The sequence below is a fragment of the Podarcis muralis genome, chromosome 2 (genome assembly GCF_964188315.1).
Source record: "Podarcis muralis chromosome 2, rPodMur119.hap1.1, whole genome shotgun sequence".
NCBI lineage: Eukaryota > Metazoa > Chordata > Lepidosauria > Squamata > Lacertidae > Podarcis > Podarcis muralis.
This window is the reverse complement of record NC_135656.1, coordinates 120,952,111-120,980,042: the sequence shown is the minus strand read 5'-3', so window position 1 is coordinate 120,980,042 and position 27,932 is coordinate 120,952,111. Positions and strand designations below refer to the sequence as shown.

Sequence of the window (27,932 nt, the reverse complement as noted above, 5' to 3'; positions counted from 1 at the left end):
ATCGGATATCTTCATCCAGATTGCAAGCATGTCAGACATCTACAAAACCCCACAGGTAGGAACTAGGATCGCCAGTTGTGAAGGATGCTACAGTCGTAGATTATATACATTCGAAGAGGGTTAGAACAGATGATCTTGAGCTCCCTTCCAACTCTTTGAAAAGTTTCCCAGAAAATGTTTTTTTAAAGGCTAAATCTGTCTTGGGACACCCTAGGTCAGGCATAGGCAAACTCGGCCCTCCGGTGTGAGAGCCAGTGTGGTGCAGTGGTTAAGAGCGGTAGTCTTGCAATCTGGGGAACTGGGTTCGCTTCTCCCCTCCTCCACATGCAGCTGCTGGGTGACCTTGGGCCAGTCACACTTCTCTGAAGTCTCTCAGCCCCACTCACCTCACAGAGTGTTTGTTGTGGGGGAGGAAGGGAAAGAATGTTAGCCGCTTTGAGACTCCTTAGGGTAGTGATAAAGCGGGATATCAAATCCAAACTCTTCTACTCTTCTTCCAGATGTTTTGGGACTACAACTCCCATCATCCCTAGCTAACAGGACCAGTGGTCAGGGATGATGGGGATTGTAGTCTCAAAACATCTGGAGGGCCATGTTTGCCTATGCCTGACCTAGGTTGCATTTGCTGGGGAGGGGCAGGTTCTACTTCTTTTCTCTAGGACTACTCTAAAATTAGTAAGAAGGAGATTCAGTTTTACTTTCCTAAAGCCCAGAGGATACGGAACAACAATACTTCATTGATTGCAAGGGGCAATCCAGCACATGTTAAAGGATTCTGGGGAGAAATGCTAGAGAAATGCCTCTCTGAAAAGAATGAAGTCTATTGTAATTTTATGTAAAGGGAGTTTATTTAGTAAAAAGACTTTGAGTTTCAGGGTAGGGGGGTAGAGAAGGGCAGGACAAAAGATCCAAGTCTTTAATAAACATCAAAAAGTGGTTTAATTTTACATGCTTGAGCAGAGCCTTGGTTTTCAGCACATGTGCAGAGTCCATTGCAGAAAAGATGGTTTCATGGAGCATTCGTCTGTTATGAAGCAAAGATTGCTCAGATGAAACATGGTGGTATCACAGCTCCATAAGGTGACAGTTTCTGGACACAGCAAAAAGTCCAGAACTGGACACAGGACTCCTGATGTGGCCTCATTTTGTTCAGTCTTTTAAGGTAATTCATTTTTTTATTTTTTTATTTAATTTTTTTTTATTTTTATTAAGTACAAATTAGAAAACATACATATTTACAACAAAAGAAAATACAAAAGAAAAAGAAAATACATATAACCAAGGGGGAAAAAATTAGAGAATATTTTGTCTCTTTTCATAGTTACAATTATTTATACCTCTATAAAATGCTATTCATATTTACAATTATTTATACCTCTATAAGGGACGCAGGTGGCGCTGTGGGTAAAAGCCTCAGTGCCTAGGGCTTGCCGATCGAAAGGTCGGCGGTTCGAATCCCTGCGGCGGGGTGCGCTCCCGCTGTTCGGTCCCAGCGCCTGCCAACCTAGCAGTTCGAAAGCACCCCCGGGTGCAAGTAGATAAATAGGGACCGCTTACAAGCGGGAAGGTAAACGGCGTTTCCGTGTGCGGCTCTGGCTCGCCAGAGCAGCGATGTCACGCTGGCCACGTGACCCGGAAGTGTCTCCGGACAGCGCTGGCCCCCGGCCTCTTGAGTGAGATGGGCGCACAACCCTAGAGTCTGGCAAGACTGGCCCGTATGGGCAGGGGTACCTTTACCTTTATACCTCTATAAAATGCTATTCATGGGACGCGGGTGGCGCTGTGGGTAAAAGCCTCAGCGCCTAGGGCTTGCCGATCGAAAGGTCGGCGGTTCGAATCCCCGTGGCGGGGTGCGCTCCCGTTGTTCGGTCCCAGCGCCTGCCAACCTAGCAGTTCGAAAGCACCCCCGGGTGCAAGTAGATAAATAGGGACCGCTTACTAGCGGGAAGGTAAACGGCGTTTCCGTGTGCGGCTCTGGCTCGCCAGAGCAGCGATGTCACGCTGGCCACGTGACCCGGAAGTGTCTCCGGACAGCGCTGGCCCCCGGCCTATAGAGTGAGATGGGCGCACAACCCTAGAGTCTGTCAAGACTGGCCCGTATGGGCAGGGGTACCTTTACCTTTACCTTAAAATGCTATTCACAATAAAGGAGTGAAATGAAAGGTAAGATTTCAGAAAAAAGAACAAAGAAAAAATAAAGAAGTAAAAGAAAAAGATCATAGGTGAAAATTTTTAAAAGTAGATAAGTACTCACAATACATAGCCGTTTCCCATCTATATTTATATTCAATTGTATAATTTCATCTTGTCCTTAAATAAAGTGTTGTTGTTTTTTAAAAAAAGACTTCCACCGTTTACCTCACGCGTTTTTAATAATCCGTTCATCAGATCCTCTGTTCTTCATATTTTCCCTTTGGATTTCCTTAATGTCTCACTTTGTATTTTTTATATTACGCACAAGATTATTCTAAACACAACCAGATTTTTGTAGTCGAGCCCTGGTTTTGTAAATAATCATTTAAGAACTCCCATTGCTTCATAACCATAGTTTTGGATTTTCTCCTTATTATGGTAGGTATTAAGGTAATTCAAACACATCTCTCATATAGGAAGACCTAGTAGAAATACCTACAGCTGAGTGAATGCACATTTTAGCAGTGCCCAGTTAGCAGGCTGTTAAGATCATAGGCTGATCCACAGAAACTTGCTGTAAGCAAGACCACTTCACATAAACAAGCAAACTATGGGTCAATTTGGGGCTCAGTCCACTTCTGGAGATTTTCTCCACCCTCCCTCATATTGACAAGGACTTGACAAAGATCAATCTCTTCCAGCTTCTTCCTGGCTCTTAATACTTCTAGGTTAACAAAAGTGCCACAATTCCCCTGAAAACAAACTTTCACTTCCTTACCTAACCAGATAAGTCATGGCTTTGCTCTTCATGATCAAATCCAGTTCCCCTTTGGTCCCGGATGGTCCCAAAGGAAGTAACCCAGTACCTGGGGATTATCAAGCTGCTCCTGCAGTTTGGATGGACGTGGATCGGAATATTTGCTCCGGACAACGACGCTGGAGAAAGCTTCGTGAATGCCTTCACACCTCCGATGATCCACAGTGGGATTTGTGTTGCCTTTGTGGAAAGAATACTACAAAAGACTCTAGTGGAAAAGTACTTATGGCATGAGCTCCCTGCCATGTGGCAACAAGTCAGTGTGTTTGTTTATTGTGGGGGCTCTGATTATGAATTTGGCCCAATCATTGTGTTGCAACGGAAGCTAGCTAGGAGGAAAGTTTGGATCACTACAGATTTTAGGAACACGAACATCATTTTCTCTTACGATACCGATTCCTTCATGCAAATCCATGGTTCTTTGTCCTTAGTAAGGAAGGCCAGAAAGGGGGCAAAGCATGACTTCTATGAGGTATGGTCCAGTGAAACAAACGAGTTTTGGGATAATTCTTTCCGTTGTTCATGTTCAGAGGATGTGCTGTCAACTGAAGTATGGACAAGATGCACAGAGAAGGAGAACCTGGAGGTTCTCCCCCAAGAGGAGATCGAAAGAGTTGTGTCTCAAGACAATTACATTACTTACAACGGTGTCCAGGCTGTGGCACTTTCCTTAAACTCGGCATATTCCTCCAGATCCAAACAGATGTTGATGGTGGGGAGGACAAACAGTCTGGGACTTCAAAAGCTGCAGCCATGGCAGGTATTCCCCTTTCCTTTTGCAACAGCACTGCAAATTGCAATCTGTTGCCCCATATGCAAAATGTAGGGTTGCCATGTTCCCAGAGGTGAAAGTCTGGACAGAGTAGTTGGGCTTTTTGAAGGAACATCTCCCCCTCCCCCCAAAAAAAATCATTTTGGGGGTTTCCTTTGATTTTTTCAGAATTTTTTTTATATATATAAACTTGCCATATGTCCAGGTTTTCCCAGACATTTTGCTGATTCAGCAAAAATCCGCCTGAATGCCATTTTTCTGAGTCATTCCCGGACGTGTCAGGGAAAACCTGGAGATATGGCAGCCCTAGCAAAATGTTTGCTCGTTGCTGAGGCAAATTCAGTTTGTAAGTCTCCTGTTGCAGGTCAAGCATTTAGCTTGCACTGGTGACACCAGAAGATGCTCACCTCTCTGTTCAGTTGTCTTCCCTGGTGTCCTAAGAGATCCAAATTTCTTAAGTGAAATTAATGTTCACCCTCTGGCTCTCCTGGGTCCCACTCCATAGGCTTTCCGCATTGACGGAAAGGTGGATCTACACATAATTCTCACATATCTTCTCTCTAATAAGATATTTATTAATTTACACAATTTATATACTGCTTACTAACTAGAACAAAAAGGGAATACAGCGAACGCACCCACCCAATATCAACAAGCAGGGAGTTCCAAAGGAAAGGCTCCCACACGAAACCACAATGTGACAGTTCTGCAAATCTAAGCACCTTTGAGTCCAGAAGTGCAGTGGCCCAATTCACAGGCGATTAGACTGCAAAATGAGCAGGGCTGGGATATTCAATGAGCCTCCAGTGTGGCGAGAGCCAGTGTGGTGTAGTGGTTAAGAGCGGTAGACTCGTAATCTGGTGAACCGGGTTCGCTTCTCCGCTCCTCCACATGCAGCTGCTGGGTGACCTTGAGCTAGTCACACTTCTTTGAAGTCTCTCAGCCCCACTCACCTCACAGAGTGTTTGTTGTGGGGGAGGAAGGGAAAGGAGAATGTTAGCCGCTTTGAGACTCCTTCGCGGAGTGATAAAGCGGGATATCATATCCAAACTTCTCCTCCTCCTCTTCTTCTTCTTCTTCTTCTTCTTCTTCTTCTTCTTCTTCTTCTTCTATGTTTTCTCTATCATTCCAGCTTCACCCCTACTTAAGAGAAGCCCAGTCGTTTAACACCTCCAGGGGTGGATTGTATTCGGATGAGAATGGGGAGCTGGCAGCCGACTATGACATTGTGAACTGGGTGCTGTTTCCCAACGAGTCTCGCGGCAGAGTGAAAGTCGGGAGTGTAGAGAGACAGGCAGCCTCACATTTAAAGCTCATCATTAACCCAGAAGCCATTGTGTGGCCCTTATGGTTTAATGAGGTAGAGCATATTATCATCTGTGTCATTATTATTATTATTATTATTATTATTATTATTATTATTATTAAATCCATTTGCTTTGGAAGGAGGGGCAAGCTCACACCAAACACCTGAAAGCTGAAGCTCAAACAGCATACAGGTGTGGGGTGGGGGGCAATTATCTTCCTGGGGCCCCAATTCACTCCCAGACCCCTAACACTTTTTCTTGATGCACCATCTCTGGATGGCTAGACCGTGCCTCGCTCCAGATGTTCCAGCAGCTGTCGCCCTGGATACGTCAAGGTGTCTCAAGAAGGACAGCCGGTTTGCTGCTATGCTTGTGTTCCGTGTGCAGAAGGGACAGTCTCCATTTCGGAAGGTGGGTGATCTCAGGAGAAAAGGAAACTCATTGGGAGAGCATAGACAGGGCAAAGCTTCACTCAGACACGTACTATGAAGACACTAAAGACATTTTTCAGAATATGGACCCTTGCTTGGCTTCTGTAATGTTTTTTTAAAAAAAATATTTATACTTTGCAGGTATACAATTCACTAATTTAACAGTCATTTTGACATTTCAAAACCTGACTTCCTTCCCCCTCTTTCTGCGTTTCCTTAAATTTATTTTTTAATATCTTCTGCATCTCCAAATTAACTTAATTTGCTCATTTATGCATCTTCTTTAAATAAATACTATTATGAATTTGCAGACTGTTACAATAATCCTACCAATGTTCTTATCTGTAAATATTCAGTAAACCATTTCCATTCTTTTATAAAAAAAGTTTGTTATCTTGATTTCTTATTCTTCCAGTAAGTTTCTCCATTTCTGCATATTCCATACGTTTTTGTATTCCATTCTTCCTTTGCTGCGACTTCTGCTTCTTTCCATTTAGTGCCAAGTAGCATTCTCGGCTGCTGTAGTAGCATACATGAATAAGTTTCTATACAGTTAAGTGAGATGAGCACCGCAACCCCATAGTCGGCTTTGACTGGACTTAACTGTCTAGGGGTCCTTTACCTTTTACCTTTACAGTTTAGGTAGTTCTGTCCCTATAATTCGCAAAAGAAAAGCTTCTGGGTTTTTTTTTACAAAGGTTGTTTTAAACATCCTTTTCATTTCATTATGTATCATTTCCCAGTAAGCTTTCACCTTACTACAAGACCAGCATTGGCTTCTGTAATGTTAAGCCCCCTAACTCAGCATCTCTCAAACGGTGGGCTATGTTCCGTTTGCCTATCAGATGAACGAACACCAGGCACCAGAAGCTCCCTGCACTCACGGTGCACAGGTATCCTTGGGAAAGGAAGCTGGTTGTTGTGGTCAGAGTATTGAACTAGGAGCTGGGAGAAACTGGGGTTCAAATCCCCACTCTACAATGAAACTCATTGGGTGACCCTGGGCCAACACTGCCTCTTAGCCTAACCCTACCTCACAGGGTTGTTGTGGAGTGACATGGAGATAAATGTGGGGTTTAAATTCAATAAATAAATAAACAAACAAATAAAAATAAATTAAGGAATGACACCGTGCAAACTCCTAAGGAATTCCCGGTATCTGCTTATCAGCTCACCTATCCCAATGGTTTATGGTTGGTTCATAGAACACCAATGTTCTAAGTTAAGAATATAAGTTCTTAAATCATAAACTTGTCTTATAAATGACCTTCACTGGCTATCTGATGTCTGATTCCTGCTTACAGGGGCTAATAACCAGATCTTCCTAGCAAATACAAGGATAAGAGCTTCTATAGCTGTTAGGTTCAGGATGTTACCTATTTCATCAGATCACATATAGGATGGGAGATGCACTGAGGTTAAACATAGCTCATGAGGGATGCAAAATTAAACTTTTGTCAGCTGTGCTGATCCATGAAGATAAACCATATAAAAAATCCAGACTAGCACCCATAATTACAAGCTTTATGATAGCTAGAGATCTGCATTGGCTCCCAGTACGTTTCCGAGCACAATTCAAAGTGTTGGTGCTGACCTTTAAAGCCCTAAACGGCCTCGGTCCTGTATACCTGAAGGAGCGTCTCCACCCCCATCGTTCAGCCCGGACACTGGGGTGCAGTGCCGAGGGCCTTCTGGCGGTTCCCTCATTGCGAGAAGTAAGGTTACAGGGAACCAGACAGAGGGCCTTCTTGGTAGTGGCGCCTGCCCTGTGGAACGCCCTCCCAGCAGATGTCAAGGCAATAAACAACTATTTTACTTTTAAAAGACAACTGAAGGCAGCCCTCTTTAGGGAAGTTTTTAATGTCTGATGCTGTACTGTTTTTAATATTCAGTTGGAAGCCGCCCAGAGTGGCTGGGGAAACCCAGCCAGATGGGCGGGATATAAATAAATAAATTATTATTATTATTATTATTATTATTATTATTATTATTATTATTATTGCTACCAAAGCATCTCCTCTTCCCTTCAGATGCAGACCACTGCCCAAAATGCCCAGGAGATCATCATCCAAACAAGGACCAAGAAAAATGTATCCCCAAGGCTACCAGTTTCCTATCCTATGAAGACTATTTGGGGATCCTCTTGGCTTCTATTTCCCTCTTCTTGTCTTTCTCAACAGGCATCATCTTAGGAATCTTCATTAAATACAAAGAAACACCCATAGTCAAAGCCAACAACCGGGACCTCTCCTTCATCCTCCTCATCTCTCTCCTGCTTTCCTTTTTGTCCTCCTTCCTCTTCATTGGCCAGCCAAGGAAATTGACCTGCCTTCTCCGACAAACGGCCTTCAGCATCATCTTCTCAGTTGCTGTGTCTTCTGTGTTGGCCAAAACCATCACTGTGGTGCTGGCCTTCCTGGCCACCAAGCCAGGAAACAGGGTGAGGAGATGGCTGGGGAAAAGTCTGGCCAACTCCATTGTCATTTCCTGTTCCTGTGTCCAAGTTCTCATCTGTACCATCTGGCTGGGCATGTCTCCCCCTTTCCCGGAGTCTGACATGCACTCCCAGCCCCGAGAGATCATCCTGCAGTGCAATGAAGGGTCTGTGGCCATATTTTATGGTTCCCTTGGCTACATGGGCTTCCTGGCTGCTATCTGCTTCGTGGTGGCTTTCCTAGCCAGGAAGCTGCCTGGGGCCTTCAATGAAGCCAAGCTGATCACCTTCAGCATGCTGGTCTTCTGCAGTGTTTGGGTTTCCTTTGTGCCCACCTACCTGAGCACCAAGGGGAAGTACATGGTAGCCATTCAGGTCTTCTCCATCTTGGCCTCCAGTGCTGGGCTTTTGGGCTGCATCTTCATCCCCAAGTGCTACATTATTGTACTGAGGCCTGATCTGAACACAAAGGAACACCTCACAACAAAAACAAAAAATGGTACCTGAACGTTGAACTATTATTTTCAGTTTTGGCAAGAGATGCCCAGCACACCAGTAATGAAACCCATATATTTGTTTTCATGATGTAGCTTCTTAGATTTAAATCTCTTCCTTTCACTAAATCATGAATGATGGAAATCAAAGCATAATGACTTTGCTTTGTTTGGTTTTGTTTTGTTTTGTTTTGTTTTTTACATATTGCTTTATCATAGCCTGATTCCCACAGTTCTGTATTTCCTCTAATGTGTAGCTGCCTTCCTAAAGCAGCTGAACCATGTCATTGGATCAAGCCTCACTCGCTGGATCATCAGCTTCATTGGGCTTGCAAGTTCCTATGACCCTTGTGAGCAAAGGTGTTGGAAATCTTGTACTCCCAGCAGAGTCACCCAAGGTAGTAAGGTCAAAGGGGAGGAGCTAGACTAGGGTTACCAGACATCCCCGGTTCCCGGGGACAGTCCCCAGATTTGCAAATCTGTCCCTGGACAAATTCTGTCCCCAGAATGTCCCCAGATTTGCAGATCTGTCCCTGGGAAACATGTCAGCAGCCGCTTCAGCGGCCCAGAGCCAGCCTGTTAGCACAATTGGCTCTGGCTGGCTTCAAGAGTTGCTCGCTGCCATGGAACCCACCATTTTTCCTGCACCACAGCAGCGAGCAGCTCCTGAAGGCAGCCAGAGCCAACTGCACTACCAGGCTGGCCCCTCCTGGGCAACAGCCACCCGCCCGTGACTCCCGAGCCTCCCCTAATCTGTCAAAACAAAGGGTGAAGGGGGAAGGAGATCAGGGAAGGCTCGGGGGTCACAGGCACATTGCCAATTTTTTTAAAAAAACCTCCGCGCATTTATGTTTCACAGGGTGCGAAAGAAGGGCTTTGCACCTTTATACAATATGCATGTGTGCTTGGGCCCAGGGTCTTTTGCCTCACCATCCCCACTGCTGACTCCGTGTTGCTACTCAGCTTAAAACAAAAAAGTGTCCCCGGATTCATTGGAAAAAATCTGGTAACCATAAGCTAGACAAAGAATGATCCAAGAAGTCCTCAATGGCAGAACGGGCGGAAGAGTGGCATGTTACAACGGCTGTGAAGGCGGATGAAGTCTACAGCAGATAAGAATCTACTGGTCCTCGTGATTACTCATGCAATCGGAACAGAGCCTTACTGCAAAGACTGTGCGTTGGTCACCATGCACTGATCTACACACATAAAGCTAATTCACGCACAGGCGTCTTCCAAAAACCCAAACCCCAAAAGGTATTTGCATTTATTTGTTACATTTGTATCACAGTATGGTCGGCGGTTCGAATCCCCGCTGCGGGGTGCGCTCCCGCTGCTCGGTCCCAGCGCCTGCCAACCTAGCAGTTCGAAAGCACCCCTGGGTGCAAGTAAATAAATAGGGACCGCTTACTAGCGGGAAGGTAAACGGCGTTTCCGTGTGCGGCTCTGGCTCACCAGAGTAGCTTCGTCACACTGGCCACGTGACCCGGAAGTGTCTCCGGACAGCGCTGGCCCCCGGCCTATAGAGTGAGATGGGCGCACAACCCTAGAGTCTGGCAAGACTGGCCCATACGGGCAGGGGTACCTTTACCTTTACCTTTATTGTAAAATTGTAGAGTTGGGAGAGTCACCTAGTCTAACCCCCTGCAATGCAGGAATATAGGAGAAGGCTCGTCTATCTATTTTGTATTGTAATAAAAAAATTAAGGTCTTATATATATAATAGATGTTCATAAATGTACCAACCAAAAAGTACATAGATATGTGGACCACATGTCTGGAGCAGCACAGGAATACAGTCCTGAAACCATGTTGACTCCCAAACTGACCAAATGTTTTCTCTGCGAGGAGGGAGCGGGTGAGGGAACCTTCCCATTGTCTCAGGAATTGGGAAATCACCATCTCAAAGAAATGGCCAGACTACCAGGAAAGGCAATCAGATAAGGCATTATCAGATAACCTGGCAGACAGGAAAACAACAACATTCAAATTTCTGTTGTAGACCGCCTTTTCTGTGATGTAGGTATGATGTTTGTGGGGGGTGGTCTTGGGTTACACCCGTTCTGTGGTGTATGTATGTTGTATGGAGGGGTGGTCTTGAGCTCCAAATGTCTATCTAAGGGCGGGCACGCCTTGGTTCTGGGTCCTCCTCCGCACCATTGTTTGAGGTCCTCCTCCTTTCCTGCGTGTGAGGGGAGCACCCTGTTGCAACAACTTTAATAAAGATCAGGCTTACTAGCTGCTTTGCTTCTCAATATTCTCTGGTTGGCCTCTTGTTATTTTCTCCTACCAATAGGGAACCCACGTAAGGACTCTATATGGGCTCTTGGACACCCCATTAGGGGGAAAGGGGAGATTTTGTTTAAAACAGTATCCCCCTTCCCACATTTTTTATTAAAAAATGTCATCCCTCTCTCTTAAGAACCCGAGCTCAGATCATTTGAACTCCACCCATGGTTCAATGTAAACCTTGCATCTGGTTATTTGGGGGGGCGGGTGTGTAATTTGCAAAATATCTGACATGGAATCGAGGTGTGTGTGTGTGTGTGTGTGTGTGTGTGTGTTTACTCTTTTTTTACCCCAAAACATAGCTGTCAGCTTTTCCCTTTTCTTGCAAGGAATCCTATTCGGAATAAGGGAATTTCCCTTTAAAAAAAAGGAAAAAGTTGACAGCTATGCCCCAAAAGCAAATCCCTATCTCCTCCTTGCAATATTGCTCCTCCCCAATATTGCACCAGCCTCAACCGCCCACCCTTTTTGGCCAGGCGATCCCACGAGACCGAGAACTATGGTGCTGATAATGTCAAGGTTGCAGGTTCGATCCCCATATGGGACAGCCGCATAGTCCTGCGTTGATCCTCAGGACACACACACACACACCCACCCCAATACTACAATTCTATGATCTATTCTGTGATTTCCCCCGCAGCCTCCTCCCACAGCTTTTTGAATATCCTTCCTCTCTAGGAAACTGAGCTCAAGTCCACCGGAGGACCACCGAGTGCCCCCCTTTCCCTTGCAAAATTGCCTTAAATTAAGCGGCGCTCCTTATTTGCATTGCTGCAAAATGCAAACCACCTGCAGCGACACTTCAGGTTCCCTTTCGAACGCGGCCATAGAGCTAAGGCTGCAAATACAGCCGATCTCCCACCCACCCACCCACCCAGCCACCCACACTTGGAGGGGTGGCGGTGGAGGTCGGGCGTTTGAATGGGAACCGGAAGTGAACTCGGTACCTCGCTGCCCTTTCCTATCTCTACGACCCCGTAACGAATGCACGTGGGAAAACGGCCTTCTCGTAAGTCCCCCGCCCCCCGCCCAGGTGAGGAGCTGGAGAGAATTCGGGTTTGCAAAAATGGAATAGGGAACGGGGGTGGGGGGGGGCGAGAATACTACGCCCGGGGTTGCATTCTTTGCATTGCACCACCCTTTGCAATTGCAAGCCAGGCCGGGGTCTGAAGGGGGAGGCATCTCAGTTTTTGCAAAAATTAGAAGCTGCGGAGATTCGGGTGGGCGCATGGGGGAGGCAGCGGTGCACCAGAATCCGGGGGGGGGGGGGAGAGAGAGAGAGCGAATTTTGCTTTTAGGTACGTCGAGAAATGCCAGGGAGGGGTTCCTTTGGTTGCTAAAGACCCCCCGATTCCTTCCCCACGGCTATCCTGCTGGGTTGCATTGCCTGCCTCCCAGCCACGTAAGACGAGGTTGCTGGACCAATGGCCCGTCTAAGTCCCGCATCCTGTTCTCACAGCGGCTGACCATTATGATGGGAAACCCGCCAGCAGGATGCAAGCACAAGAGAGCAGCCCGACCCCTGCAGTTCCTGCAACTCAGAAGCATTGATGCTTCCAGCTGTGCAGGCAGAGCATAGTCGTCGTGGCTAGTACTGTTGGATGCAGAATAATTTTGCCCAGCTTGAATCTTAAGCTAAACAGGCCAGTGGTTTGCTTTGAAAAAGGAATATGTCCCTGTTTAATCTGCGGAGCCAGAGCATCTTGTTTTGCATGCACAACGTCCCTGGTTCAATCCCCGACTTCTCCAGTAGTTGTTGTTGTTGTTTAGTCACGTCGGACTCTTTGTGACCCCCTGGACCAGAGCACACCAGGCATTCCTGTCTTCCGCTGCCTCCCGCAGTTTGGCCAGACTCATGTTTGTAGCTTCGAGAACACTGTCCAACCATCTCGCCCTCTGTCGTCCCCTTCTCCTTCTCTTTCCCAACATCAGGGTCTTTTCCAGGGAGTCTTCTCTTCTCATGAGGTGGCCAAAGTCTTGGAGCCTCAGCTTCACGATCTGTCCTTCCAGTGAGCACTCAGGGCTGATTTCCTTAAGAATGGATGCATTTGATCTTTTTGCAGTCCATGGGACTCTCAAGAGTCTCCTCCAGCACCATAATTCAAAAGCATCCATTCTTTGGCGATCAGCCTTCTTTATGGTCCAGCTCTCACTTCCATACATCACTACTGGGAAAACCATGGCTTTAACTATACGGACCTTTGTTGGCAAGGTGATGTCTCTGCTTTTTAAGATGCTGTCTAGGTTTGTCATCGCTTTTCTCCCAAGAAGCAGGTGTCTTTTAATTTCGGTAGGTCTGCAAATGTCCCCTACCTGTCTGAAACTCTGCAGAGCTACTGCAAGTCAGAGTAAGTCATATGGTGGACCAATGATCTGTCTTGGCATAAGGTCACTTCCGGTGTTCCTAGGTTTGCCGTCTTTATATTTTATTTCTGCCAAGGAGGAACCTGCGCCATACAATCAGAGTTTGAAGGCACCCTGAGGATCGTCTAGTTCAACACCCTGCAATGCAGGAATAATAATAATAATAATAATAATAATAATAATAATAATAATAATAATACTTTATTATTTATACCCCACTCATCTGGCTGGGTTTCCCCAGCCACTCTGGGAGGCTCCCAACAAAAGATTAAAAACACAATAAAAGATCAAACATTAAAAACTTCCATAAACAGGGCTGCCTTCAGATGTCTTCTAAAAGTCTGGTAGTTGTTTTTCTCTTTGACATCTGGTGGGAGGGCGTTCCACAGGGCGGGTGCCACCACCGAGAAGGCCCTCTGCCTGGTTCCCTGTAACCTCACTTCTCGCAGAGAGGGAACCGCCAGAAGGCCCTCGGAGCCAATGTAGGTCTTTCAGGATCGGTGTGATATGGTCTCAGCGACCATTCCCAGTCACCAGTCTAGCTGCCGCATTCTGTATTAGTTGTAGCTATCCTATAGGGATCGAACCTGCAGCCTGAGCATTTTCACCACCACGCTTTAACAAATTGAGCCCTCCAGGCTTAAGGCTTGAGATGGGCATCAGCCGGGGTTTATGGCTTTCCAGTATCGGGAGAGGCCATTTCTTCTTTGCCCCAGAACCCCAGGTGTGCGACCTGAAGCCTCTAGCACTTTGCAGAGACTTCATCAGCCTGTGCAACCTTCATCTGCGTTTACACTGGGAACTGTAGTTCGTGAATTGTAGTGCTGTGAGGGATAAACTATAGTCACGCAGCCACAGGGCTGTATTCTTAGTAAACCTCTGTAACATCTTTTGCACGTCCCCAGATCTTCCTAGTTCCTTTTTTTTTTTTTACATCAATTCTTACTGAGTTCTTTTTTTATATATTTTGGCTCCCTCTTTAACATAGTTGTTTAAGTTTAACTACTCTGAGATTTCCCCCATTGCATTTGGTCGTTGGGTAGGCTTCCAGGCTGCAGTGTACTGGCTTTGAAGTTTATATAAATATCTGGATTTTACGCAGCAGTAACGATCTATCCTTGACCGAAGTGAACAGACATTTTAAGGGGGTCCCGTGGAGGTGTGCAGCAGCTTTGAAAATGGTGAATTTGGTGCTGGGGATCATTAGGAAAGAAATTGAAAATAAAACTGCCCATCTCATAATGCCCATTATACAAATCTATGGTGTGGCCATGTTTGGAATACAGTGGTACCTCAGGTTACAGATGCTTCAGGTTACAGACGCTTCAGGTTACAGACTCTGCTAACCCAGAAATAGTACCTCGGGTTAAGAACTTTGCTTCAGGATGAGAACAGAAATCGTGCGGTGGTGGCGCAGCGGCAGCAGGAGGCCCCATTAGCTAAAGTGGTACCTCAGGTTAAGAACAGTTTCAGGTTAAGAACAGATCTCCGGAACAAATTAAGTTCTTAACCCAAGGTACCACTGTACTGTGTATGTTCCTCACTGCAAAAAAAAGGGTATTGAATAGGTTCAGAAAAGGTCAACCAGAAGTATAGCATTTTCTACAGTACCTGAAGTCCAGAGACATCTACAAAGACAAAAGTAGATTTTCCAGGGTTTTCCACTGTTCGGCTGTTCAAATCCTAGCTGCAGCTACCATCCATGTCAGAAGCTGTTTTAGAACGACAAGTTTTCATAGTAGGCCTGTTGAAGTCAATGGACACGACTAACTTTTGTTTACTGATTTCAGTAGGACTGATTTGAGTAGGACTTGGTTGAAACAACTCAGAATGGCCATCTTTTCTTGGCTGTCTCTGATTCTTATGGTCTCATCTCATTTCCCCTTTCCCCACAGGAGAAGCTCTGGCAGATTGCAAGGAACGGCCAGATTTTTGCTCCGAAAGCCTCTTCTTGAAACAAGAAAGACGTGTTAGCCTTTGGGTGGCTAAGCAGGGCAGCCGTCACTCAATTCAGGAGCAGCTGTGGACGAAAGTGGCCTTGGACCAACTCGGAGCAAAGAGACCCTTCCTCCGATTACAAATTGGAGATGGAAGAGGATGATTCAGCTGGGACCAAAGCCCAAAGACACTTCCAGATCACCCAGGCCAGAGGCAGTGGAGCCTTCTGGGTAAAAACAGTGTGCAAGCTCCTGAGCGAGGCCTACAGCAGCTCAGACGAACAGCAATGGCGCTTTCACCAGTTCTGCTACCAGGAAGCTGAGGGCCCCCGGGAGGTTTGCAGCCGACTCCACCATCTTTGCCATCAGTGGCTGAAGCCAGAACAGCGCACCAAAGCTCAGATGCTGGAGCTGGTGGTCCTGGAGAAGTTCCTGGCTGTCCTCCCCCCGGAGATGGAGAGCTGGGTGAGGGAGTGTGGAGCGGAGACCTGCTCCCAGGCGGTGGCCCTGGCGGAAGGTTTCCTCATGAGCCAGGAGGCAGAGCAACGGGTGAGCCGCAGCAACAATTTTATTATTTAGGTGCTGCCCATCCGACTGGGTTGCCACAGTCACTCTGGGCGGCTTCCGGCAAAATATATGTCGGTTGGAGGATGGATGGTGGCTAACAGGTTGAGGTTGAATCCTGACAAGACAGAAGTACTGTTTTGGGGGACAGGAGGCAGGCAGGTATGGAAGACACCCTGGTCCTGAATGGGGTAACTGTGCCCCTGAAGGACCAGGCGCACAGCCTGGGAGTCATTTTGGACTCTCAGCTGTCCATGGAGGCGCAGGTCAATTCTGTGTCGAGGGCAGCTGTTTACCAGTTCCACCTGGTACACAGGCTGAGACCCTACCTGCCCATGGACTGTCTTGCTAGAGTGGTGCATGCTCTGGTTACCTCTTGCTTGGACTACTGCAATGAGCTCTATGTGGGGCTCCTTTGAAGGTGACCCATAAACTACAACTAATCCAGAATGCGGCAGCTAGACTGGTGACTGGGAGCGGCTGCCGAGACCACATAACACCAGTCTTGAAAAACCTACATTGGCTCCCAGTACGTTTCCGAGCACAATTCAAAGTGTTGGTGCTGACCTTTAAAGCCCTAAACGGCCTCAGTCCAGTATACCTGAGGGAGCGTCTCCACCCCCATTGTTCAGCCCGGACGCTGAGGTCCAGCGCCGAGGGCCTGGGAACCAGGCAGAGGGCCTTCTCGGTAGTGACGCCCGCCCTGTGGAACGCCCTCCCACCAGATGTCAAAGAGAACAAGAACTGCCAGACTTTTAGAAGGCATCTGAAGGCAGCCCTGTTTAGGGAAGCTTTTAATGTTTGATGTATTACAGTATTTTAATATTTTGTTGGAAGCCGTCCAGAGTGGCTGGGGAAGCCCAGCCAGATGGGCGGGGTATAAATAAATTATTATTATTACTACTACTACACAATAAAACACCAAACATAAAAAAACACGGCTGCCTTCAGATGTCTTCTAAAAGTCATATAGTTGTTTATCTCCTTGACATCTGACAGGAGGAAGTTCCATAGGGCAGGCACCACCACCGAGAAGGTCCTCTGCCTGGTTCCCTGTAATTTCACTTTTCGCAGTGAGGGAACCACCAGAAGACCCTCGGATCTGGACCTCAGTGACAGGGCTGGACGATGGGGGTGGAAATGCAAGGATTTCACTCGCATAGAGGGAGGGAAGTATTGGAGAAAATTCCCTTTGGAGGTTCAGTATGCAGGCTCAAACCAGATTCCCAATTATTCAAACTTCAGTGCCTTACCAGACAGAGTCTGTGGGAGAATAGCCATTTGCTTTCACCCCTGTGTAGGAAATATATGTTGTCTTAGCTGTTCATTCTCCCCAACCATCTTCTGCAGTGCCACCATCTCTCATCCAACCACAGTCCTTAGAAACTCTTACTCAAACCATGAGTGGGGGTTCCCCTCCCATATGTGCAGAGGCCTCCTTGCACCTTATCTGGAATTGGTTTTCACTCTTAACATTGTTAAAGGTAAAGGGACCCCTGACCATTAGGTCCAGTCGTGACCGACTCTGGGGTTGCGGCGCTCCTCTCGCTTTATTGGCCGAGGGAGCCGGTGTACAGCTTCCAGGTCATGTGGCCAGCATGACTAAGCCGCTTCTGGCGAGCCAGAGCAGCGCACGGAAACACCCTTTACCTTCCCGCCAGAGCGGTACCTATTTATCTACTTGCACTTTGACGTGCTTTCGAACTGCTAGGTTGGCAGGAGCAGGGACCGAGTAACAGGAGCTCACCCCATCGCGGGGATTCGAACCGCCAACCTTCTAGGCTCTGTGGTTTAGACCACCAGCGCCACCCACGTCCATAACATTGTTAGGTTCCTCTTAAACTAGTTCTTGCAAGCCTTGCAGTCAAGCCGTACCCTTACGTACGTGAGACTCGCCTTACTGATAGTGGGTCCAGCAGAATTTCTACCTCAGAAGGCACCACGCAAGGGAATTTAGGTCTGGGGACATAAAGCACCCCTGACCAGATACTTCATTCAGCCTTCTCTGGAAGGACATCTCGGAAGACCAGTCCCAAGTAGAGAGAGTGCTGTTGCTCTTGGGTCATCTGTGCATTGTGAGACCAGGAGGCTGGCCTGATCCAGCAGCCGCTTGTATTTTTAGGACTCCACCCCTTTCCCCTGCTCCATTGTCCTCTACTTCCTTTGCTACTTCTTGTTGTTTCACCTGAAGGCAGCTGTTTAGGGAAGCTTTTAATGTTTGACGGACTATTGTATTTTAATATTTTGTTGGAAGCCGTGGCTGGGGAAACCCAGCCAGATGGGTGGGGTATAAATACTAAATTATTATTATTATTATTATTATTATTATTATTATTATTATTATTTTGGATTCAGGAGCTGTTAGCAGGAGGAGCCACGGAGGGAGAGGGAGCTGCAATGGGCAGCAGACTTGGGCTGTTACCATTTAATGGCGCACCGCCAGTTGCTGAAACCTTACTGGGTAAGAACAAATGCAAAATATTATTTCCACTTGGTCGCTCTTTAGTCCCTCTGAAATTGTGAGTGGATTGATGTAATTCGTTTACCCAAAAAATTAAACATTTCATATAAAGCCTCATGCCACATAATTAAAAACAAAACCTTATTTCCTGATGAATAGCTTTTGTGCTATAACATAACTTAAACAGAAAACTATCTTTGGAAGGATTTTTCCTCCACAAGCATTTTATTTTTTTAAAATCTGATTTACAGGATGTTATAGCCAATGTTCATCTCTTATCATTAATTCTTCTTTGCTTTGTTATTTTTATTTTCTTTATCTTTTTTCTTTTATATTTTTGTGTTTAATTTTGCTGTAACTATTTGTAAAGTATATGTAAGATGATATTTTAAATCAATAAGGACGAATTAAAAAATAATAATCTGATTTTAAAATTTATTTTTTAAAAAATCATTGATTTTTATTCACCCTGCCTCCTTGCTTCTTTTGTATCCCTCACAGGTGGCAGAACCACCATGGAGATGTCAATTAGGCCTTCTTATTGTGATGGAGTGGAAACAGTTGCTTCACAGTCACTTGACCAGGTAGGAGATGGAATCACCAGAGAACTGAGCCAGGCACAACCCAGGTGACTCCTCTGCAGCTCTCCGTGGTCCTGAAAGAACCTGCCTTCCCCCATCACTTCTGTTTAAGATGCCCCCCATCTTGAAGGCTCTGAACACCACAAGGAAAGCTCTGGGGTTTGCAACAGAGCCTCCAGCCTCTGCAGTCTTTTTTCTTCTCTTTTTTCGGGTTGCTGCCTTAGCTGTGCATGGTAACTTAAGGTCCATGAATAATCATAGTTTAGAGGTCCCGGGCCCTAAGGAAGTCAGACTATCCTCTACCAGGGCCAGGGCCTTTTTGGTGATGGCTCCGACCTGGTGGAATGCTCTGTCCCATGAGACCAGGGCCCTGCAGGATTTAGCTTCCTTCCGCAGGGCCTGTAAGATGGAGCTTTTCTGCCTGGCTTTCAATTTGAACTTAGCCTGATCTTTTATTCCCCTTCCTTCCCTCCCCCTTCTTTTTTATAAAGATTACCCGCTCTGGGATCCCACAGCTAATTCTCCCCTGGTCTCCTCGCTGGCCCAAATAGGGCTAATTTAGCCAGCTAGCCCTGGTGATCATCTAATGTTTATTGGATGGATTTTCCCCTTAAATTGAATTTTGAATTCTGAATTTATTGTGATTCACATTTTATACTGCATTTTATGCTGTATTTTGTTGCATCAATTAAGTGTTTTAGATTTGTTGTTAGCCGCCCTGAGCCCAGTTTTCTGAACCAGGAAGGGCGGGGTATAAATAAAAATTTATTATTATTATTATTTTTCCAGGACCCAGTGCCCTTTGAGGCGGTGGCTGTGCATTTCACGGAGGAGGAGTGGGCTCTGTTGGATCCGAGCCAGAGGGCTCTGCACAGGGAAGTCATGGAGGAGAACTACTGGAACCTGGCTTCTCTGGGTAAGGTTCCCTCTTTGGCCTTGCCTGTTAGGTCCGGGACGCTGGAATTGCTGCAGCTCTTCATCTATATTTATGCCCATCTGTCCAGGAAAGCTCGTAACTCAACAGTAGCCATTGCCAGTCAGTTTAGAGAGCACTGAGCGGGACTGACCAATGGTCAGGGGAAAAACAATGCTGTCCCGGGTTGTAAAGACTGCGGAGAAAATAGTTGGGTGCACTCTTCCCACCTTGGATCAAATCTACGCTTCCAGGTGCCATAAGAAAGCTGCAGACATAGTGCAGGATAGTGCGCACCCCAGAAATGATCTCTTTCAGCTTCTGCCTTCTGGAAGAAGGTACAGGGTTATAAAGACTAGGACTAGCCGCCTGAGAAACAGTTTCTATCCAAATGCGATTTTGGTTTTAAACGCAGTGTAAGGTGGTCTCTATGGGAGTATATAGGGACGCGGGTGGCGCTGTGGGTTAAACCACAGAGCCTAGGACTTGCCGATCAGAAGGTTGGCAGTTCGAATCCCCGTGATGGGGTGAGCTCCCATTGCTCGGTCCCTGCTCCTGCCAACCTAGCAGTTCGAAAGCACGTCAAAGTGCAAATAGATAAATACTTCCGGCGGGAAGGTAAACGGCGTTTCCGTGCGCTGCTCTGGTTCGCCATAAGCAGCTTAGTCATTCTGACTACATGACCCGGAAGCTGTACGCCAGCTCCCTCGGCCAGTAAAGCGAGATGAGCGCCGCAACCCCAGAGTCAGCCACGACTGGACCTAATGGTCCCTTTACTTATGGGAGTATATTGTATTTAATTATGGGGTATCAGAGTTTTTAGGGGGCTAACCAGGCTGGGATAGCTGAGATAGCAGGCTTGTTGGTTTTTGAATGTCTGATGTAGATTTTTTCAATTTCGTTCTGTATGGGACAATGACAATAAAGATTATTGTATTGTATTGTATCGTCTGACCAGGTGTGCATAAATAAGGTAGCTTTCCTAGCTCAGTGGAAAAGTATCTGCTCTCAGGATCCCTGTTTAGTTCCCCAGCATCAAGCCTGGATAGCTCAGTTGGTTAGAGCGTGGTGCTGATAACACCAAGGTTGGAGGTTTGATTCCCATATAGGGCAGCTGCATATTCCTGCGTTGGAGGGCAGTTGGACTAGATGATCCTCAGGTTCCCTTCCAACTCTGATTCTATGACTATCTCAAAGTAGCTGTGAGAATACCCAGCAGTGTTCCTCATACTTTCTCTATGCACTTCAGTTTCCGGTTAATGCTAGTCAACAGGGGCTACTTAATAGTTCATTTCATTTCACTTTTAATTTGTGCCCTGCTTTTCTATACAGTGGTACCTTGAGTTACAGATGCTTCAGGTTACAGACTCTGCTAACCCAGAAATAGAGCTTCAGGTTAAGAACTTTGCTTCAGGATGAGAACAGAAATCGGGCTCCGGCGGCGCGGCGGCAGCAGGAGGCCCCATTAGCTAAAATGGTGCTTCAGGTTAAGAACAGTTTCAGGTTAAGAATGGACCTCCAGAACGAATGAAGTACTTAACCCGAGGTGCCACCGTATTACTATATCCAAGGTGGCTTACAAGCAGACAACAAAACAGACAGAGAACATCACACATGTGATAACAATCTGATCTGATACCAAAAAAAGCCACAATAACCTTGAAATGAACAACTTATATCGAATAAAGTGATATTCAATCACCCATTAGACTGTAACAGTAAACAGCGAAGTTAAATCTCAGCAAATAATAATTAAACAGTTTACACTTATCAATTACTATAAGATAAAAATTCCTTCCAGTAGCTGCTACTGGAAGGAATTTTTTAATTTTTTTCCGACTACGGCAGACCAACATGGCTACCTACCTGTAACAGCAATTACAATAAAGAATTGCTAAACTATAATCAATGAAAATAATGGCAAGCCAGTGCATAAAATACCTCAAAATATACACCACCATGTAAAATTGAGAAACAAGGACACACAACTTATAAAATTATTTTTTTAATATCCCTGAACTCCTCTCTTGTCAGCTGCTTCTGCTGTGCTCAAAGTCATGGCTTAGGGCTGGAGGGTGGGGGCAAGGCAGTGGGGGGGGCATTTTGTGATGGACAGCAGAAATCTCAGTACAGTCGTACCTTGGTACTCGAACAGCTTAGCTCCCAAACAAATTGGCTCCTGAACACCGCAAACCCGGAAGTAAGTGTTCTGGTTTGCAAACGTTTTTCGGAAGCCGAACTTCTGATGCAGCTTCCGTTTGAGTGCAGGAAGCTCCTGCAGCCAATCGGAAGCCGCGCCTTGGTTTTCGAATGGTTTCAGGAGCCGAACGGACTCCCGGCACAGATTAAGTTTGAGAACCAAGGTACCACTGTAGATGGTACTTGTATTCACTTAATATATTGCTTCTTGTATTCTCTGATCTGAGAATCTGTTCCACCCTGATCAGGCCCCCTTCTTTGTTATTTCAGGTTATGGAAGTTGGAGCGAGAAGGAGCCTGAACAGCAGAGGAGGAAACCTGAGGCAAGACAGAAGCTGAGGGGGAAATCTTTCATCTCTGAAGACGCAGACGTGTGTGAAATCCCAAAGCTAAAAGATGAATGCGACACAGCGAAAAACACAAGGAACACCTCCCCTCAACACGCAACGATTGCAAGCGAGATACCGAGTCTTAGCGCATCTCAAAGAGTGCAAATAGCCGAGCAGCCGTACAAATGCTCAGTGTGCGGGAAGAGGTTCAGTCAGAGCAGCAGCCTTACTGATCATCAGAGAATCCACACGGGGGAGAAACCATTTAAATGTTTCTCCACCGAAAAGGGTTTCTGCGACAGCGAGGACCTTCTTTATCATCAGACATTCCAAACCGACGAGAAGCCGTATAGATGTTTGGAGTGTGGGAAGAGCTTCAAGCGGAAGACGCACGTCACAGACCATCAGAGGACCCACACGGGAGAAAAACCGTTTTCGTGCTCGGAGTGCGGGAAGAGCTTCAGTCATAGCACCGGCCTTACTTATCACCGAAGAACCCACACGGGCGAGAAACCATACAAATGCTCGGAGTGTGGGAAGAACTTCAACTGTAGCCAAACCCTTGCTTTGCACCACAGAATCCACACTGGGGAGAAACCGTACAAATGTCCCGAGTGCGGGAAGAGCTTCAGCCAGAAGATACACGTCATAAATCATCAAAGAACCCACACGGGCGAAAAACCATTTACATGCTTTGAGTGTGGAAAGAGCTTCACCTACAGCACCGGTCTTACCCACCATCAAAGAACCCACACAGGCGAGAGACCCTATAAATGCTCGGAGTGTGGGAAAAGCTTCAGTTGCAGCCAAACCCTCGCTATACACCTCAGAATCCACACCGGAGAGAAACCGTACAAATGCCCAGAGTGCGGGAAAAGCTTCAGCCAGAAGATTCACGTGACGAGCCACCAAAGAACCCACACGGGAGAGAAGCCATATGAATGTTCCAAGTGTGGCAAGAGCTTCAGTCAGTGGACAACCCTTACTAGACACGAAAGAATACACACAGGGGAGAAACCATACAAATGCTCAGAGTGTGAAAGGACCTTCAGTCACAGCAACAGCCTTACTTATCATCAGAGAACCCACAACGAAGTGAAACCGTCCGTTGCTCTGGTTGCTTTTGCCTCTGGTCCTGTGACACCCCTGCCAGAAGGCTGCCCTGGAGGGGATATGACCCTCTGGCTGGAAAACATGTCCCACCCTTGACGCAAATGCTCGAAACGTGTGGAAGGATCTCCACACAAGAGCACCGGTTTCTTGTACCGTAGAATCCACTGAAGTGTAGAAGCCGTTTGAAAACCGGGTGGAAATGGTTCTTTCCCAAAGTAAAGAATTCGCTACAGAAGGATGCTTTGGATGCTAGAAGTGTTTGCAGTGGAGAAAGGACTTGAGAGGAGTTGCCTCAGATGATTCACATCCAAACAACATCATATACATATATATAAAAATATGCCATCATCCTCTAGCATCTTCTTTTCTCTAGAAGAGTCCCGGGAGAGAGGGAGGGAGGAGAAGACCTCAGGACCAGCTTCTTCTGCATTTGATGGACCCCAGGGAAGGATACTGGTGACTTAACGATATGTTTACAGTGGTACCTCGGGTTAAGAACTTAATTCGTTCTGGAGGTCCGTTCTTAACCTGAATCTGTTCTTAGCCTGAAGCACCACTTTAGCTAATGGGGCCTCCCACTGCCGCCTCGCCGCCGCCACACAATTTCTGCTCTCATCCTGAAGCTCTTAACCCGAGGTACTATATCTGGGTTAGCGGAGTCTGTAACCTGAAGCGTCTGTAACCTGAGGTACCGCTGTATATTGTTTGCTGTGGGTTTTCTTTTTTTAAAATGTATTTTGATGTTATTTGTAAGCTGCCTTGCATACAGAGAGATATGGCGTATAAATAACTGTAGTAATAAGTGAACTAGACTAGAGCTTTTTCCTAACTAAACAGGCCCTGCTAAGCGACAAAGAATCTACACGTGCAAATTCCCTAAAATGTCAGAATGTTTCGTCGTAGCATCAAAGTTTATCGGTGGACGGAATGCATCTGGGTGGTAAGCGAAGGGCAGTTTACGCAGAGAAGAAGAGCAGGATTGAAACTGAATAAATAATTTGTGGACAGGCTCTCTCGAGGTTACCTCTGTTGAATAAACTTAATCACCTGTGGTGGATGGATCCTTTCTACCATGAAGATAATCTGTCCTGGGCAAAGAAAAGAAACTTTGTCAATCTACTTTGTCAAGTCATTGAGTTGACTCCCACCCAACAGTGTTTGAACTTCTACCATATTGTTTTGCTCGGGGGACTACTGGCATTTTTTGTGTACCTGTTTGTATACAGAGCATGGAGAAAGATTGGATGGGCATCTGGTCCAATGGACAATTGCCACAACACCAGACCCAGCAAAGCTGCTCCTCTTGTGAGAAACTGTGTCTTGTGTTCTAGTCTCCATCTATGTTTTGGCTTGGCGAAGATTCTTTCAGCTGTCGAAAGCTTACTGAGCAAGCATCTTCAGTGAGTTTTAGGGACTGCAGCTGTTGTTGGTGAGCCCTCCAATTGTTCATGGAGAAACGGGCCTCTGCAAAATACACCCTTTGGAGAACCATATATATTTCTGGTCCCTGCATCTCCAAGAGGACGACAGAAGTTTTGGGGGATGCATCCCAAGATCTTGGAATCGGCCCAAGATAATGGTACAGCGATCACCCCATTGGTCTCACAGATCTCCAAGTTGAACCATGGTAGTGGGTCGTAGTTTGACTCTCATGTATGTGTGCATTCTTGGAGATGGGGCCAAATGCTTAAAATTGGTATATGCTCATACTGTGTACATAGGAAAGTTGAAGATTTTACTTAGAAGGTAACAGTTGAGGCCAATACTTAAAATCCAGGGCCACGTAGCAAATTTTGGTGCTGCCTTCCATCATATATATATATATATGTATTTATAAATCGAGGGCTCATCTCGTTCGCTGGAGAAATCCTTTGTATCTGTCTGTATACCTAAAGATCCTCACTGTGGAAATGGAGTAAGGAAAGAAGTTACTGAAAACTCTCGCGTCAGTAAGCAGTGCTCTTTAGCCTTTGGTGACAACTCCCATCATCTCTGATCATTGGCCAAGATAGCTGAGGATGGTGGGAGTTGTAGAACATCATCATCTGGGGACCCAAGCTTGAAAGGGGATTGGGGCAATAGGGCTTGCAACAGGGAGGGCAAACTCTAGAACCACTTCTGGGGGTGGGGGAAGGTTTTGGTCTGAGCCCAAGGTCGCATCAACACCATATATTGACACATGATATACGCTGGTGGTATATACACATGATAAATACGTGGGTGGCGCTGTGGGTTAAACCACAGAGCCTAGGACTTGCCGATCAGAAGGTCGGCGGTTCGAATCCCCGTTGCTTAGTCCCTGATCCTGCCAACCTAGCAATTTGAAAGCACGTCAAAGTTCAAGTAGATAAATAGGTACCGCTCCGGCAGGAAGGTAAACGGCGTTTCTGTGCCCTTCTCTGGTTCACCAGAAGCGGCTTAGTCATGCTGGCCACATGACCTGAAAGCTGTACACTGGCTCCCTCGGCCAGTAAAGTGAGATGAGCGCTGCAACCCCAGAGTCGGCCACGACTGGACCTTTACCTATACACTGGTGGTTCCCAATTAGAGAAGTGCTGTGGACCCCCCGTTTTTCAAAAGCCAAGCCACGGACCTCCTGCTTTTTAAAATGTTGGTATTTTTGTGGTAGTTTTCGTTATGTGAATGGTGCCACCATACCCTCCAACATTTCCCCATGCAAAACTGGGGGGTACATCTTCCGACCAGGCACCTGATCTTGAATTGGGGGGGGGGGGGACACAGTCTTGGGTTGGTTACGCAGACCAGCAATTGGGAGCCACACATATACACTATACATGATCTCAGTTATTCTTGAAGGGTTTGAACTGTTGTTTTTAACTTGTTTAAAAATGGTATTATCGTGGTTTTATTATTTTTGTAAACCACATTGAGGGGTTCTTTTTAAATGTTAATGAAATAAAGACACATTTAAAGCGTATTTATTCCACTTCAGCAGCCATGTTCTCCCCCCAAGAATCTTGGCTACTGTCGTTGTCCCCTCCCAGAGCTACAATTCCCCATACCCATAACAAACTAAACTTCCCAGGATTCTTTGGGAAAAGTTCTGTGCTTTAAATCTTCACTATGGATGCGACTGCAGTTTACCTTTGGGCTTCTAATAAATGAGGTTAGCCAGATTTGGGCAGCTAGACGTTGCAATAGACTGTAGAAACTGGCCCAGGAGGGGGTAAAGGTTGTTGACAGAAGAAGCCCAGAGGAACAAATACAGCTGTCTCTGCCCCTACTCACAAGGCAAGTTCATGTCTTTTTGCTGTGTATGTGGATCCAGTGGCGTAGCGTGGGGGGTGCCAGGGGTGCTGGCCGCACCGGGCGCAACATCTGGGGGGGCGCGAGTCCAGAGGGAAGGGACAAGTTCCTTCGTCCGCCGGGCTCCCCGCCGCCACTGCCAGCCTTGCACCCTAGCGCGCACGCGCCCCCCGCCGCCGCCGCTGCCGCAGCGCTCCACTCACTGCTCACAGGAGGAGCAGCCGCTGCAGCAGCACCGGCGCCGCCACTGACGCCTGGCCGGGCACGGGCAGCCTCCGCACCCCGACGCCGACGCCATCCCCTCGGCCCAGCCATAGGCGGCGGCTGCTTCTGCCGACTGGGAGGGAGGAGAGCTCCGAGGGGCCTCGCCGCACCCCGCGCTCCCCAAAACCCTCCGAGAGGAAGCCGGCGGGCGGGCGAGGGTCTCCCGGCAGAAGGGGCGCCACTGGCTCCGGCTCTCAGTGCAAGTCTCAGCCGTGGGGGGGGGGGCGAGGACGGAGCGTGGCTGGAAGCCCCCGGACCCGGCCGGGAGGAGGAGAGGCGCTCGCCAAGCCCGGATCTGGAGCGCCTCGGAGCGCGGGCTCCACCTACAGCCCAAGGAGAGGAGGGGGCGGGGAGGCGCCCGAGGGGAGGGGGCTTCGGCTGCCTCGGCCCGCGGGGGCTCTGCAAATAATAAATTTAATAAATTCCTGCTGAGCCTTTGGGGGGGGGGTCCTTGGCTCCTTCGCTCGCCCCCAGCCCCAGTGGCATAGTGTGGGGGTCAGGGGGGGCCAGCCGCAACATCTGGGGGGGGGGGCGCTCACACTCGAGTGCTAAAATCCACGGGTTAGAGGGCGCAAATTACTTGCCTTGCCCCGGGTGCTGACAACCCACGCTACGCCACTGTGTGGATCTATGGGTTCCACTGCCTGATGTGTGCAGGTGTGGCTGTATGAAAATAAAGAAATAGTAGTTACCACTACTTGTGTGTATGACTCCCTGGTGTGCTTGCCAAGGAGGGCACTGGACTTCTTTTCTTATTAACCGTAACAATAGGGAAGGCCCTGCTGTTGGCATACAACCAAGGAAGCGGGGGCAATTGGCAGGTCCCCATCTGGCTCCATCCCACCGGCCGGTGTACCGGATGAACTCCAGTCCTTGGTGCCGCATGAATCAGCAACCCAAACTTCAAAAGCTAGGGCACGCTCTACTTTTTTTTTAAAGATTATTATTAAAATTTTCCAAATTTATATAACAAACAAAACAAAACAAAAGAACAAACAAAAACATGTATAATTTCAAACCCTTATTTTCATGTAACTTACTTCCCCGACTTCCTCATACCTCCCCTATCTGTATTCTAATTTCCAATTGTTAATTCAGCAAATCCTCTCCCTTATTTTCCATTTAGATTTTTAACCTTTCATTTCTATACTTAACCATTACCACTGTAAACCACATATTTTCTAATCCAGCGTCATTCTAACATTAATTTTACAATGTTTCTTAAGATAGTCCTTAAATTTCTTCCAATCTTCTTCCACTGTC

General features: G+C 46.9%; 2 protein-coding genes and 1 pseudogene across 2 annotated transcripts; all 3 read left to right on the top strand.

Moving 5' to 3' along the window:
- The first annotated feature begins 28 nt into the window (after positions 1–28).
- On the top strand, positions 29–3,776 carry LOC144326793 (vomeronasal type-2 receptor 26-like; annotated as a pseudogene).
- A 7-nt stretch (positions 3,777–3,783) lies between these two features.
- LOC144326792 (vomeronasal type-2 receptor 26-like) lies at positions 3,784–8,401 on the top strand. Its single transcript, XM_077923631.1, has 4 exons — positions 3,784–3,795; positions 4,855–5,004; positions 5,314–5,440; positions 7,491–8,401. The coding sequence occupies exons 1-4, from the start codon at positions 3,784–3,786 to the stop codon at positions 8,399–8,401; spliced, it is 1,200 nt and encodes a 399-aa protein (XP_077779757.1).
- Positions 8,402–11,634: 3,233 nt separating this feature from the next.
- LOC114591174 (uncharacterized) lies at positions 11,635–26,076 on the top strand. Its single transcript, XM_077923221.1, has 6 exons — positions 11,635–11,686; positions 14,937–15,527; positions 17,898–18,003; positions 18,505–18,587; positions 19,374–19,500; positions 21,967–26,076. Exons 2-6 carry the CDS (start codon positions 15,129–15,131, stop codon positions 23,232–23,234), a joined length of 1,983 nt encoding a protein of 660 aa, XP_077779347.1. The 5' UTR covers positions 11,635–11,686; positions 14,937–15,128; the 3' UTR covers positions 23,235–26,076.
- The last annotated feature ends 1,856 nt before the right edge of the window (positions 26,077–27,932 follow it).